Below are 16,653 nucleotides of genomic sequence, written 5' to 3'. Positions count from 1 at the left end.
CACACTGATGAAGCAGGACATGCATTTATGAAAACATGACGCGTTGTAAATATGGATACAGCATACAAGGTTTCTGCTCGACAGCAAGAAAGATAAAAGTGTTTTGTGTTTGTGCTAGCATGCATGTGTGTTTTTGTTATGTAATACAAATTGTATTAGCCCAAACTGATACAATCAGCTCCTTGTTGTGTTGGATGTAGGCTACACACATAGTCATTTTGTTCGCTCCAGCTTGGTTTTCTCCAGGGCGTTAAGACAGGTTGTTCTGTCGGCCCCTTCCCAATAGGGCACCACCACAAGAATATGCTGATTACATACAAGTACGAATGGTTTGGTTGGAAGAACCTCTAAAGACCTATAACCACACTAAAGGGTCAAGACGGTTTTAGCGTTGTCCCTGCGGTGTGATATGTCTTGTTGCACATTGACCCACGTTGACCCTAGTGATTCAACGCATGGAATTCAATGGCCCAAACAGTGGCGAAAGTACCTGGCAGTGGGCCAGGTAATAATAATATGTTGCATCATTTCACATGATGCGATGCGATGTGAAATGATGCGTAGCGCTTCATTGTACCAAATGCGTCTTTGAACTGCGATCTGATAGTAAAATATTCCATCAATTTGCATGTTTCACTTTCAATCAATCTGTATCTGTAGGACTGCAGGGCTGCAGGCTATCAGAAATGACTTTGGACAGATGGAAAAAACTTTAGTTAAACTTGCAGAGTGACAGATGACTTTACCTGGGTTACATCTTCTGATAGTGCTGACATGACATAATAATCCCATCTAGTGTTTCATTAGCGTGACGGAACGTGACAGAATAGGCTACAGCTGAGCTATGTTGTGCTGCTGACAGGCAGCGCATGAACACACACACACACACACACACACACACACACACACACACACACACACACACACACACACACACACACACACACACACACACACACACACACACACACACACACACACACACACACACACACACACACGTTGAAACAAGGTGGTAAAAATACCAAGAAGGAGTGGACAGTGATGTCCACTCCTTCTTGGTATTTTACCGGAATACTTATACTACTAATAATAATAATAATCAACCTAAACCACGCCTCGACCGGATCACACGGGCGATTTAGGATCACAGACCAGGCTTTCCTCCGAGGTGGAAAGTCTGGTGACGCGAGGATAACCGTGCCTCTACCGCGTTAAATGTCCGTGGCGTTTACTCCGATCTTGCTCGCCATACGAGCGTCTGCTAAATGCCTAAATTGCAACTGTTGAAATGTAACTCGGGAATGTTTCCCTTCATGTATGTTGTGAATATAACAAAATGTTTGTCATTGTGCATCGTTGCATACTACTGGTACGGGCTGTGGAATCAGCCTGGTGAGATAAGTAACGATAACGAGAGGGGACTCTAGTCTAGTCTATAGCCTCTGTGGGGACAGACTGGTGCTGTGAACCTTTATAGGGATTGAGGCTGTTATGGTTATCTATTGTACTTATACTGCTTGGCTCAGCTCAGTGCGGCTTTCTCGAAGGGCTTGTTATCTGTCATTCAGAAGGTAGTCCTCTCCTCTCCTCCTCTCAGTCCCCTCCGCTCAGTCCTCTCCTCTCCTCTCCTCTCCTCTCCTCTCCTCTCCTCTCCTCTCCTCTCCTCTCCTCTCCTCTCCTCTCCTCTCCTCTCCTCTCCTCTCCTCTCCTCTCCTCTCCTCTTCCCCTCCTCTCCTCTTCCCCTCCTCTCTTCTCCTCGCCTCACTTCTCCTGTTTCCTGCTTTGTGTATCTAGTACTGCTTTGATTACGTCTCAGATTACGTCTTAATGGGCGTACTATAGATAGTAACCCATCCGTAGCCTATATCTTCGTCTCTTGGGGGTCTCTGATTGAATTTACATGGATAGTAGCGTACTGTACTGTACACTAACTACACTACTATATGTATATGGTTTGATAGTTACTGTATACCGGTATGTCAGATCTTTGTCTGACATAATGGTACAGTATATTTAACCGCACCATCTTAATGCAATACACACTATGTGGTATACTGCATGTGGTTTCTAATATTGATACATTGGAGTGAAGGTACAGAATCTATAGGACTGGGTGGGCATCAGTGAACAGAAATAACTCGGTGCGTGCATATTTCCGTTCTGGTTGTAGAACAGAAGCAGCCCATACATGCAGAACTGGACCTGCCTGCTCACTTTTACACTTGAACATCTTACAAACCTATTACAAAGGCAACCGAGATGAACTGAAGCTGTTGACTTTCAAAAAGTATTCAAAACCGATTATAACATTTTAAACACATTTTAATGGAGAAAAAAGAGAGGAAGGAGTGCATCTGTTTGGCAACAAGGTGCTCATTGTTAGGTGACAGAAATGATGCAAACAATGGGAGAGACAAAGGCACTAAAAAAATGCCTTTAATGAAGTGGCTAATGCATTGCAATTAAAATGCAATTAATTTAAATGCACCTACGTGTTGCGGAACAACTGCCTTCTTCAGGGTGAACTTGATTGAAGTAACACTCCATAAAGATGCATGCCTATAATCTGACAATGTAATCGATAAAGACTTAATGTCAAAAAACTATTCAAATTAGAATTCAAAAGAAGCTCAGCCTGTTTGCATAATCAATTGTTTTTTCTCATTTTCCAAAACATTTGTATTCAAGAGATTTGTATAAATCATTTGCATTCAGACATTGGCAGTTGGTGTCTCGATCGTCTGCTCAGAGTCATCACAGAAGAATGACAGCCAAATGACAGGGAAAACGAGATGGCTTTGCCAAGATGCTCCAGACACAACAGCATCAATCTCTAATTCCACTTGTTTACATAAAACAAATAAGCTGCATGACCTCAGTCATTTCAGCTCAGCGTCTACCTAAAAAGCAGGTTTGTTCCAAGTTGCTTTGGAAGTACTAGTCTTTACCCGTTCTGAATATATGAACAGCAAATGATGTTCAGTGTGGTGTCGAAACAGCGCGTGTGTTCACGTTAAAATGCCCCGTCCAACTGTCAGAGCTGGCTTTCAGGTGCCTGTGCCACGCAACCGCGATGCTTCCCCAAAGAAGAAGTTATGTCGACTGACGCAAGAGTAGCTATAGTAGTATCAGGGTCCCAGTTGTTTACCCGTGTGGGTCTGTTACGCGGAAAAGTGTGTCCCAGTATTAATCTGTGTCCGTCCCAACATGCATTTCACTGGTGACCCGGAATAGGACAGACACACAGCGATCGGTGAATTTAGTAATGATAATATAAGCCCTAAAAGGGCTGCGATCAAAACAAATCAAAAATAAAACTTAACTCGTGTGAAGTGAGGAGTGCCCACTTTAACTGTATTTATATTGGCCACATGACTTCGTTATTTAGTGCCCTAAACAAATGTTAAAGTCCGTAGACATGGACACGATTTGCGTCATCAGTAAATATGATCCTCAAAGTTCATATGACTTTTTATGTCATAAGTGCTCTAAAGTCTAAACAAACCTAAACAAAAAAATCCCATAGATTTGGCTGCCATATGACGTAATCTTCAAAGGATTACTGCTGCTGGCGCCCCTCAATAAATGCACTTAAGCCTATTGCATCGCTGCCTATCCCCTATGCTTTCTATTCAATGTGCTACCAGTCAGTGATAGAATGCTATAGCAGACTTGTGTTGCTAACCTTGATCCTGAAATCTTATGGCACCGTCCCCTTGGGAAAATGATTGCCTGTTGATGATTCAATACCAGCGGATAAGACTTTTAACCCATTCTGACCTGAGATCAGATTCTAAAAATGTCTATTACATCCTGACAGTTTCATTATTAACCCATTCTGACCTGAGATCAGATTCTAAAAGTGTCTTCGATTTTTCAAAAATAGCAGACCTACAAGCTCGTATCGCGCCACTCGGTGGCGCGATATGAGCTTGTAGATCTGCTATTTTTCAATAGCTAAAGCATAACATGATGCCAATACCAAAATGTGTGCCCGGTCAGAATGGGTTAACCCATTCTGACCGGGCACCCATTTTGAAAAATCGAAGAACGACTGACATTTTTAGAATCTGATCTCAGGTCAGAATGGGTTCGTCAGACCCAGTGTGTGTCCGGCGGAATCCTCGTATGAATCTGATCTCAGGTCAGAATGGGTTAACACTCATTTACATTTACATTTAAATTGGTAACCTTTTGAAACGATCATGAAATGATTCCCCCCACCCCCCCTATGAGTTAGCGAGGTACTGCTCAGTTTCAGCCATTATAGGAAGCCGCTCAATTTGGAGGAGGCGTTGTTTCCTTTATCCATGATTTATGTCTGCTGCCCGTTGTCCGACATGTCAGCCGTACTGTATGTAACCATGCTTTGCCGTCCATGCACGTTGTAACTGGCTGCTCTCCCACTGTCAAACTGCACTGGCAGTGTTTATGTCCTTTGTACAAGGTATTCCTGTACTTCTCATTATGTGGACATAAATAAACATTTCTTGTGTGTGTGTGTGTGTGTGTGTGTGTGTGTGTGTGTGTGTGTGTGTGTGTGTGTGTGTGTGTGTGTGTGTGTGTGTGTGTGTGTGTGTGTGTGTGTGTGTGTGTGTGTGTGTGTGTGTGTGTGTGTGTGTGTGTGTGTGTGTGTGTGTGCGTGCGTGCGTGTGAGCTATTTGTTTTTGAACCATCATGATTTACCGTTGATGTGTTTATAGTTTATTTGCTGTTTGCTGGTGTGCGTGATGATGACCATCATACTCATTGTGTCAGTCACTGCTGTGCTGTTTGATGGTGTGGGTGATGACCATCATACTCATTGTGTCAGTCACTGCTGTGCTGTTTGCTGGTGTGCGTGATGACCATCATACTCATTGTGTCAGTCACTGCTGTGCTGTTTGCTGGTGTGCGTGATGACCATCATACTCATTGTGTCAGTCACTGCTGTGCTGTTTGCCTGCTGCATATATAAACAGGCACAGGGCCGCTTCAGGCCAGCATACAGCAGCGATGGCATTCAGCAACATTAAGCTTTTATAATGGGGGCACCAAGCCCAAGCCCGAGCTCCCGAACACCACTTACAGCCCATCAGGGGACTATCATTTTTAATTTAGCACCTTTCCCTGTCTCCCTCCTCTCTCTCTCTCTCTCTCTCTCATGCATGTTTCAGACAGCCTCTAAAGCTCGCACAAGGGCTTTCCTCCTGTGGCGGAAAGTAACTAAGTACATTTACTTTACATCACTGTGCTTGAGTGCAATTTTGAGGTATTTGTACTTTACTTGAGTATTTCCAATACTTTTACTTCCACGCCACCATTATCTCGGATCCGAGTATTGCACTTTTGCCCCGCTACATTTATTTGAAGACGTCCGTTACTGTAGTTATACTTTGTAGATTTTGATTAATCAGACCAGTGTGTGTCCAGTGGAAACCTCGTATGAATCTGATCTCAGGTCAGAATGCGTTAATTATTACAAAGCATACATTTCAGCCCAAACAACTTCAGCCCTATATACATTTCGTCCATTTGAAAATAGATTGTGAGCTTGTAGATCGATCTGCTGTTTCCAAAAAAAAATTGAAAACATGAAATGGGACATTGTGCATAATGAGCACTTTATTCTTTTGGCACTGTAAGTACATTTTGGATGCCAATAATACCGTTGTCCTTTTACTCAAGTACACTGTGAATTCCGGACTTCTCTACTTGTAACGGAGCACTTCTACATTGCAGTATTGATGCTTTTACTTATAAGTTAAACATGTGAGTACTTTTTCCATCACTGCTCTCTCTCAACCTATCAGCATCACTGTTGCTACTGGTATGGTACTGCTGCTGTTACCAACCTATCGGCATCACTGTTGCTACCGGTACTGCTGCTGTTACCAACCTATCAGCATCACTGTTGCTACCGGTACTGCTGCTGTTACCAACCTATCAGCATCACTGTTGCTACCGTTACTGCTGCTGTTACCAACCTATCAGCATCACTGTTGCTACCGGTACTGCTGCTGTTACCAACCTATCAGCATCACTGTTGCTACCGGTACTGCTGCTGTTACCAACCTATCAGCATCACTGTTGCTACCGTTACTGCTGCTGTTACCAACCTATCAGCATCACTGTTGCTACTGGTACTGCTGCTGTTACCAACCTATCGGCATCACTGTTGCTACCGGTACTGCTGCTGTTACCAACCTATCAGCATCACTGTTGCTACCGGTACTGCTGCTGTTACCAACCTATCAGCATCACTGTTGCTACTGGTACTGCTGCTGTTACCAACCTATCGGCATCACTGTTGCTACCGGTACTGCTGCTGTTACCAACCTATCAGCATCACTGTTGCTACTGGTACTGCTGCTGTTACCAACCTATCAGCATCACTGTTGCTACTGGTACTGCTGCTGTTACCAACCTATCAGCATCACTGTTGCTACCGGTACTGCTGCTGTTACCAACCTATCAGCATCACTGTTGCTACCCTGTCCCCCTCCTGTCCAAGTATGAAATAGGGCGTTCATTTCTGGGGTGGAAAAAAAATCATAGACATATAAGATTTCTACCCGAGAGTGATGATATCGTGTGTGCCTGCGTGCGTGTGTGCGTGCGCGCACTACGTATAGGCACACATGCGTCGGAGAAAGTAGATGTGTTGGCACGTGCGCATTCAGGCATGCCTGTGTTTGTGCATGAGAGTTCTACTGTATGTACTTTCATGTGTGGACAGATTTTCCAGCACCTTATGTTGTTTGACAGCTACACCGCGGAGCGGCCCGCGAAACGACACGGCACTCGCTTAAAGTTGCCTCTTTCTTCTGGAGGCACCCTGCCGAGCACCATTACAGTTGTGTTGTTTATTTTGGTCAGACTGTCATTGCAGCAGTGAAGGAAGAAGCGATGGAGCTGTCCAAGCTGTCCCTATACTACTACACACACCGGTGGTTCCCAAACCTTTCAGGTCCAGACACAGATGAGAGATAAGGCGTTTGCCCGTGACCCCAAACTATAATAGTGAAAATAGCTACAAGGTCGCAACACGTCGCCACCTTGTAGATCGGCTGTTTTCACTACTTTTTAAACACTTGATTTCGAATAATCATTCTTAATATCATTTCTTTGATTTATTCATGAAAAATCTGTGTTTTTTGATTAGACCCACAAATGGGTCCTTGGGAAACATTGTTTTAGGTGACCGCCACACAGCCCATTACTGAAGGGAAGCATTGGCACAGAGTCAAACACAAATGGATACACACACACACATACACACACACACACACACACACACACACACACACACACACACACACACACACACACACTGCAGTAATCAAAGGCAGTAGGCAGTGAGTGATGCTTGAGAAGTTATCTTGCTGTGTTCCTAGAGAATCACAGTGGGGGTGGGGGGAGAGACAGACAGACAGACAGACAGACAGACAGACAGACAGACAGGACGAGGGGATGAAAGCAGCTCTCCCTGCCTGTCAGCTGCTGTCATAGCATCAGGATGCAGAAAGATAATTGCCTCCCTTTCAACATTCCTCAGCCCTCCTTTTTCTCCTCCTTATTTCCTCCATCCTAAACGATGGCGGGGAAACAAAGAGGTGCCTGCTTCTCTGAAGCTCACCCAATGCTCTCTCTCTCTCTCTCGCTCTCTCTCTCTCTCTCTCTCTCTCTCTCTCTCTCTGCACTCACGCGGGGGCATTCAAATTCGATGAATGTTGTTACAAAATGTTATAGCGACAAACTGACTACGAAAGAAAGCTGCCTAAAACATGAACCTTGGTTGAAAACAACTAAAGTTGTCCTTTAACCCATTTTCGGCGGGAACGCCTTTTGGTGTTAGCATTATGTTATGCTTTTTTCAAAATTAGCAGATCTACAAGCTCATAGCGCGCCACTCGGTGGCGCGCTATGAGCTTGTAGGTCTGCTATTTTTGAAAAATCTAAGAACGACTGACATAGAAACATAGCTTTTTCAGAAACTGCAGTAATCAAAGGCAGTCCACAGACGTCTTGGGCACCACATAGCGGGCATATAGGGCACACCAATCTGTTTTAAGAACTTGGGATCAGTTCACTTTCAGTTCAACCCCCCGAAAATATAATGAATTGGCTCTGTTGGAGGAAGCTGAACCGAATGGCCCGAATGTTCAGACGCAGATGAGTAAGACACACTTGCGAGACAACGATTCATCTACAGTTGGCAGATTCTCCATGCCAAGTGTTGTTTAAAGTATTCCTTTTGGCAGACAATCCACTTGATGAACTGGTTGCACTTACACTTAGATTGAACAGAACAGAACACCAGCCCAAACCCACATCAACAGTAACGGTGTTGCTTTTGACAGCAAATTTTGATTTAGTTTTAGTCGTATAGTCTTTTGAATGAAATGTCATTTAGTTTTAGTCATAAGTCACCTGAAATGTTTTAAATGGTAAATGGTGCATTTATATAGCGCCTTTATCCAAGGCGCTTTACATAGATTGTGCATTACATTCACCCATTCACACACACACACACACACATTCATACACCGATTGCGGCGGGAGCCATGCAAGGTTCAGTGTCTTGCCAAGGACACTTCGACATGTAGACAGGGAGGAGCCGGGATTCGAACCGCCGATCCATGGATCATTGGACGACCTGCTCTACCTCCTGAGCCACAGTCGCCCCCAGTTGTAGTGTTAGTCTAGTTTTAGTCAACCAAATCTACAGTTGATTTTGTCGACTAAAATGTGTTTTGGCAGGCCTTGGATGGCATCGTAATGGTTGATTTTACACGGGTGTTGCGAGTGCAGCAACCGACCATAAAATGACTTGTCTTTTGACTTGATCTCTTCTCCACTAGTCTCTCTCTAACATTCAGTCTCGTTTTTATTTGTTGACGAAATGGTTGTGATTTTGTGAACGTACCCCGCAGCCTGTTTGATTACATACCTGTACGTTCCACCCAGAGGCTCGCTGTGGCACGACAGCACGTATAAAACATTCATGTTGCAAGTAATTGTCTGGCTCCACAATTATTCAAGATGAAAAATCTGAATAACCACAAAGAAGAAAGTTACCTCATTACGTTATAAATTATGAAGCAGAAAGCGACACGGAGCAGCCAGGGCAGGAATCCTGAAAGAGATTTGTCATGGAAATGAAATTGGCATTTTGCGATCTCAAAACAACAAAAATAATGCAAGCCTGTGTAGTCTCTCAAGACGTACAGGTTCAGCTCAAACTAATCTTTTATTATTTTTTTATTTTTATGATGGGTTCACTTTATTTTATATATCCTTTATTTTCTGGATTCAACTAGATCTGCATTTCTATATGGCCTTCATTCAAGGAGCTGCGTGATGTGAGACCTGAGACCAGATTCTATGACGACGACAGGACCGGGAAATAATTTCCCATAGTTTCATTAAGTATTTCTTTAAAGATCTGTATAAGCCTCGGACAAAGCCAACTCGGATCGTGACATAATCATGACAATAAACACTATATTTTGGTGCCGAACAAATAATAAAGGGTAAGAAGAAAAACAACGAATAAAGTTGTTGTAAGCTGCCCTTTTTTTCTTCTTTCTAATTATTTTGTTCTGCTGTGTTTGTTGTCATGAAACGTCTATGGGAAAAATGCATGGGAAATTCTCGTCGTCATGAAAGGGGGTGGGACTGCGATGCTCTACATACATACATACATACATACATACATACATACATACAGCGATGATGTGATTTAACATGCACCCGTTCACCACACAGTGCCAACCTGCTCATTGGGAGACGTGCACAGAAAATAGCCGATCTACAAAGCTTGGCATCGCAACGCGCTGTGAGAAAGTTTCTGTGCGCGAGCGACTCCGTCGTATACTTACAGAGCAGAAATGAAGAAGGTATCTTTTGTGTGGGGGGGGGGGTGACGCTCAAAGACAATTCAGCACTATAAGCCAGGAGGATGGAACTGGTTCCCAAACAGCTGCTCTACCTCTTATGAGCCACTGCCCTACACAGTAAAGCCTCACTATTGATTTCTCCATCTGTAACTCCGGGAGTGTTTTCAAAGTGTAACCAAATGGACTCATAAAGAGGTAAGAGCATACATGGGTCGGAGAGATTAAGAGTGTATAAAGCCCCCCCCCTTCCCCCCACTAGGCACCTCGGGTCAATTGACTCATCGGGGCATGTTAAGGTTGTTAGATGTCCCGACGAAAAAACGGACTCCAGGCGCCTTCTCTGTCGCAGCCGGCCCAGACTGTGGAACAGCATTATAATTCCCTTCTCCATTCGATCTGCCCCCCCCCTCCATCGAATCCTTTAATTAAATCCAGGCTCAAAGCTCAGTTTTATACTCGCAAGCATTCCAATCCTCCTGATATGACGTTTTGCTCGTTTCATCCCGTCGTTTCCGTTTGATATAGGTTGGTATAAATGATCTCCTTAGTATGCTTCTATGTGTTGTTGGTTTTTTTTTACTACTGTTTGTATTTGTTGTGTTGATGAAATGTTCTGTGTATCTCTTTGGTTCCCTTTCCTTCCTCTTTGTTTTTTTTGGTGCTTTTTAAATAAACGTGACTTGATATTGATTTTATATGAGAGTTAAATGAACACTGAGGATTTGGATGCGTATTTATGTGATGCTATACACTGTATACAGGTTGGATGCTGCACACCTCCTGATTTGAATGTAAACAAAGCCTCAAAATATTTACCTACAGTCCCGTGCTAGTAGATTTAAGCGTGCATGGGACGCGCACAAGTTGGTGTGTGTGCGTGTGCGCGCGTGTGTGCGTGCAACTCTTGTAGTGTTGATGGTTGTTGCCCTGTCTTAGTATTAGAAGTATTTCTTCTAGGTAGTTGTTGCTGCCACAGTGACTTAAAGGTATAGGCTATAGGTAGAATCACAGATCTGTGTGTGTACAGCACACACACACACACACACACACACACACACACTCCCCTTCCCTCTCTGACAGGTATCAAAGTGATCGCTGTCTTTGATGCATTCATTGATTTAGAGAGGGAACACTAATGAGCATAGAACGAGTTTGACACTTTTATGGCCCGTTCGATCAACTCCGTGCACACACAGCCACTTTGAAGTTCAAAGGGATCAATTAAGAGCTCCCCCCCCCGAGCCTAAAGTTATAGGCTCAGGGTTACCTAGTTCTAGCCTGGCACTCGGTCTGAATTTAGTTTCGTTTCACTTCATTATTCAGACTGAAAGCCCTCCCCGCGGCAGCAGTTTCTGGAATGGGCGTTGTCAAAGCGGCAGTCTTTGGCGATTGGCTCATACCAACCAATCAGAATAGTATAGTTGTTGTCAATCACGTGGCTATATGGCTAACCCGGTTGCTAACCAAACAAACACAGTCAACGAGCGCTACTAGCATGTAAACAAAAGCGGTAAAATATGCCGGATGATGATGTTTATAAAACCTGTCGTTTCTGTAAAGAAACTGTTTATCATAGAGCGATTTAATAGCCAGATTGATACGGTCGCGAGTCACTGCAAACTAAGACTGTGTGTGTGTGTGTGTGCGTGTGTCTCCAGGTGAGGAGGTGCACGTGCGTCTGTGCGGGGCGTGTGAGGAGCTGGACAGCGTGTGTCTGGAGCCTGCAGCCGCCGTGTCTCTGGAGGACACGTACGTGTCGCTGGCCAGCCAGCGCTCCGTGTCCCTCACCAACGGCAGCGACATTCCTCTGCACTACTGCTGGAAGAGCTGGCCCAGCCGGGAGCACCAGGACCTGTATGCGCTGAGGTACCGCACGCACGCACGCACGCACGCACCGATACAGAACTAGAGGGCCCCGCCCCCAGCTATTCATTTCAATGGAAGTTGCTCGGTGGCGTTTGAAGCACCCGGAAGAACGCTCAAGCATAAACTGACACTATAAGGGTTGAGAACCTTTTAGAATTTTAACGTTTCCGATTCCTACCCGAGATCAGATTCTAAAAATGTCTTCTATACATCTTGACAGTTTTCTGAAAAAGCTATGTTTCTATGTCAGTCGTTCTTCGACTTTTCAAAAATAGCAGACCTACAAGCTCGTAGCGCGCCACTCGGTGGCGCGCTATGAGCTTGTAGATCTGCTATTTTTCAATAGCTAAAGCATAACATCCAAATGGACCCTTACAGGACTGTAACAAAAGGGTGTACAAAAGGATCCATTTGGTTCCTTTTGTACTCTCTCAGAGTGACATTAAAACGTTTGAGAACCACTGGTGTATAGTAACTGTACAGCAGACGTCAAGTCCACATACCAGCTCTGACAGTGTGATTAAAAACCTGTCTGAAAAAGAACCGCTTCCTTCCGGGTGCCAACCCTATACCTGACACGCCTTAACATTTTCCAATTTTAAAGTTTTTATAATGTTATACACTTTTCCAATTTCAAGGCGCTGAGAAATACAATTGACTGCCGAAGTCCTGGCATTGGGTCATCTTAAGATGGTCTCATATATATAAGGGGTCAGGCTAAAACTAAGGGGATCATCCAAAACTATCTCTAGCGGTGGCCTGAGCCACTGCCAGTGCCCCCCCCCCCCCCAAACCCCTCCTCATCTCCTTTCTCCTCCCTCCTCAAACCCCTCCTCATCTCCCCTCTCCTGTCCCACCCTCCTCAAACCCCTCCTCATCTCCCCTCTCCTGTCCCACCCTCCTCAAACCCCTCCTCATCTCCCCTCTCCTGTCCCACCCTCCTCAAACCCCTCCTCATCTCCCCTCTCCTCCCTCCTCAAACCCCTCCTCATCTCCCCTCTCCTGTCCCACCCTCCTCAAACCCCTCCTCATCTCCCCTCTCCTGTCCCACCCTCCTCAAACCCCTCCTCATCTCCCCTCTCCTGTCCCACCCTCCTCAAACCCCTCCTCATCTCCCCTCTCCTCCCTCCTCAAACCCCTCCTCATCTCCCCTCTCCTGTCCCACCCTCCTCAAACCCCTCCTCATCTCCCCTCTCCTGTCCCACCCTCCTCAAACCCCTCCTCATCTCCCCTCTCCTGTCCCACCCTCCTCAAACCCCTCCTCATCTCCCCTCTCCTGTCCCACCCTCCTCAAACCCCTCCTCATCTCCCCTCTCCTGTCCCACCCTCCTCAAACCCCTCCTCATCTCCCCTCTCCTCCCTCCTCAAACCCCTCCTCATCTCCCCTCCCCTCCCTCCTCAAACCCCTCCTCATCTCCCCTCTCCTGTCCCTCCCTCCTCAAACCCCTCCTCATCTCCCCTCCCCTCCCTCCTCAAACCCCTCCTCATCTCCCCTCTCCTCCCCACCCTCCTCAAACGCCTGCTCATCTCCCTCTCCTCCCCACCCTCCTCAAACCCCTCCTCACCTCCCCTCTCCTCCCCACCCTCCTCAAACCCCTCCTCAAACCCCTCCTCATCTCCTCAAACCCCTCCTCATCTCCTCAAACCCCTCCTCATCTCCTCAAACCCCTCCTCATCTCCCTTCTCCTCCCCACCCTCCTCAAACCCCTCCTCAAACCCCTCCTCAAACCCCTCCTCATCTCCCCTCTCCTCCCCACCCTCCTCAAACCCCTCCTCACCTCCCCTCTCCTCCCCACCCTCCTCAAACCCCTCCTCAAACCCCTCCTCGTCTCCCCTCCCCTTCCGTCCAGAGAGCTGCAGAAGGAGGAGGACGAGGAGAGAGAGTGCCTCCTGTCGGAGAGCGCGTCGGACCCGGCCGAGTTCCACCGCGTGGCTCTGCTCTCCAGGAGCTTCAGGGAGCGGAGGAGGCGGGCTGTGGAGGACCGGCTGCCCCTCCCCTCCTCCTCACACTCTCCCATCACTGTCCAGCCAATGGTACGTGTGTGTGTGTGGCTGCGTGTGTGCGCGCGCGTGTGTGTGTGTGTGTGTTTGCACAGCACGTGCGCGCGGAAGCACAATCTGGTCCAGGGGCACAATCTGTGCAATCTAAAGAAAATGAAAAGGTCAAGTCAACAGCAGCCCCGCCCTCTCCTCTCCCAGAGCCTAAATGCGTACGTGTGCGTTCTTGTCCGTCTCTCACAGTCTCCGCCTCTCTCCATTGCTCTACAGTAACTCTTTGCTTACTCATCGTCAGCGGTGGAAAAAAAGTACTCACATTATTTCACAAGTAAAGGTCAATCAATACTCCATTATAGAAATAGGTATAAGTACAATGTATTTGAGTAAAAGTACAAAGGTATTCTTCAAAATGTACTTAAAGTACCAAAAGTAAATGTACTCATCTTGTCCCATTTCATGTTTTCCAATGTTTAACCCTGTAAGACCCGGATATATTTCTACTTGCAAAAAAGAGATTTCAACCTTACTACTACTTTGTACTACTAGGACTTATGTTAAAAAAAATATGTAAAAAAAAAGAAGTTTGATGAAAATGTATAATAATGATGTAATAAATCAATAATTTACATTTGGGGGGTATCTTTCACAATAATGAATAAAACATGTTCTAGACATTCTAATGATCACAAAAAACCATATTACAATTATTTTACTTACTTTTATTAGTGTTAAAGGTCAAAAGTCATAGGTTAAAAATTGTCCAGAAATTTTTAATTTGTGTGAATTTCAGCCTCTGTGGGGGTATTTATATGCAAATATCATGACCAATGGCATTGAAATGAACATCACTGATGACGTTTAGGTGAAAAACTTTATTCAACTTTATTTGAATGTCTCATGCAATGTTGTTGCAGTCAGAGGACAGTAGGCTATACACTCACTATCTATGTCACCATTTAATGTTCTCTCGTGTAGCCTAGACTATTGTACACAATTATAAAGGACAGGGAAAATATTAACTGTCTATCCTAAAACTGAACCTGTATCCTCAACTGATTGTAGACGCAACGTGCACATTTCTCTGTCTCTCTCTCTCTCTCTCTCTCTCGCTATCAAAAAATCAACCGCAAAATCAAAATCTAATGTTTTCGAACAAATGTAGTGGAGTAAAAGTACAATATTTGCCTCTGAGATATAGTGGAGTAGAAGTCAAAATTGTACTCAAGTACAGTATTTAAGTAAAAGTACTTGGTTACTTTCCACCCCTGCGTGGTCGTCTTGGCATCAGCGTGGTGGTGTGTCTCCTCACTCAGCGATGATGACCTGCAGCCGTGTAAATATTTGACTGCATCGTTCCACAAAGTCCTTCAAAGCTTGTCTCCTGTGATATTATATAACTTTAGTCTACACGCTGAAACGCTTAGTGTTGTACTTTATAACTCTGGCCCTGTAATGCTTCATTTTCACACTCTCAGAGTTAAATCGATCACTTTAAAATCTTTTTGTGGGTATGGATTCGGATTGTGATCTTATCGCGCCTGAAACTAGATTCTGTATGCATGAAGTTAGCATGGTTTTCTTTCCACAGTTTCGCATTTGACCTACAAAGGGTTAAGAACACTCTCTCTGTTGTGTCTGGTTCCTTTAAACACATTAACTAATTAATTAAGGTATTAATGAATCAATTCTCCCGCCACCGCCACCGTCATTCAGTGAAGACCCTGATTCTGAAGGCCCACGGGACCCGAGACGTGAACCCAATGTAAATGTGTGGAGTGGCAGACGAAATGTTGTAACCTTGTAACCTAATCTTGAATAAAGCTTGTTTTGACCAACAACACAGTCTGGGAAAAGAATCCGAGATAAATGCATTTTTTATAAATCTGTTTACATTGCGGCGGGCGGAGACGAGAGTTTTCACTTCCGGTTGTATCGGTCTCCTAGCAATCCATACGTTGGCGAAGAACGCCATCTATCTTTCATCATAAAAAAAAAAACCAAACAAAAACAACACTGTTCTGACGTCCGTGGACGTCAATGGCAGTTAAAGGGTTGGTTTTGGTCTGACGTCTGGGGGTGTCAATGTCAGTTGAGGTGTTAATGACAGGAGGATCATGCATGGGCTCTGACCTCCTCTGACAGCCCTGTTCCTTTGTTTCCGCTCCTCGGTCAGAGCTCAGGCTCTGCCTCCATACCAGCCAGACTCCGTGGACAGCGGGAGAACAAAGAGTCTTTAGGCCAGACTCCCTGGACAGCGGGAGAAAGAACAAAGAGTCTTTAGGCCATGCACAAACACAGTAGAGGACAGTGGAGAGAGTCATGCACAGTCAGCGCACAGTCACACACACATACCCACACGCACGTAGGCACGCACACACATCAGGCACCCGCAGGTAATTTACACCAAAGCCGATGCCGCGCATCCGAAAATAGCTCTACGCTGATCTGTAAGCTCACAAACGTCACGGTATACAGACACGTTGCGAGCTTGTAGATCTGCTATTTTCGACGAGCAGCCAAGTGCAAATTTGGCACGCATGCGTGCGGTCGTCGGAGGCTCCAGAGCCATACGTACTGTATAAGGTTGCCGGACTCCCCAGAGGCAGCGGTCATCTCAGAGATGCCTCTCGTGCTAATGAATGACCCTCTCCTTTCTATTTTGAGAGAGAGAGAGAGAGAGAGAGAGAGAGAGAGAGATAGGGAGAGGAGAGAGTAGTGCAGGGATGCAGTAGAGTATACTATAACTGAATCACGTACCGACCCCAAATTATGTTTCCACATTATTATCCAGTGAGCTGTCTGTGAGATTTATATTCACTTTATTATTCCCCCATGAATAATAAAAGTATCTACCTGCCCGGGATTCTCTATTTACTATTATGCAGTGGAATCTACGAGGAGTTGA

The 16,653-nt window shown here is 45.3% G+C and overlaps 1 protein-coding gene across 1 annotated transcript in view; it reads left to right on the top strand.

The window, feature by feature from the left end:
* Positions 1 to 16,653, top strand: part of hydin (HYDIN axonemal central pair apparatus protein) — a gene marked incomplete at both ends in the record, with an annotated part of 178,481 nt that overhangs the window by 20,484 nt on the left and 141,344 nt on the right. Inside the window, 2 exon segments of the mRNA XM_083764015.1 lie at positions 11,543 to 11,750; positions 13,601 to 13,784. Coding sequence (XP_083620141.1) covers positions 11,543 to 11,750; positions 13,601 to 13,784 — 392 coding nt within the window.

This window comes from Protomyctophum parallelum (genome assembly GCF_964188405.1).
Source record: "Protomyctophum parallelum genome assembly, chromosome: 4".
Lineage (NCBI taxonomy): Eukaryota > Metazoa > Chordata > Actinopteri > Myctophiformes > Myctophidae > Protomyctophum > Protomyctophum parallelum.
The sequence above is the reverse complement of the archived record's forward strand: the minus strand, read 5'-3'. Positions and strand labels throughout refer to the sequence as shown.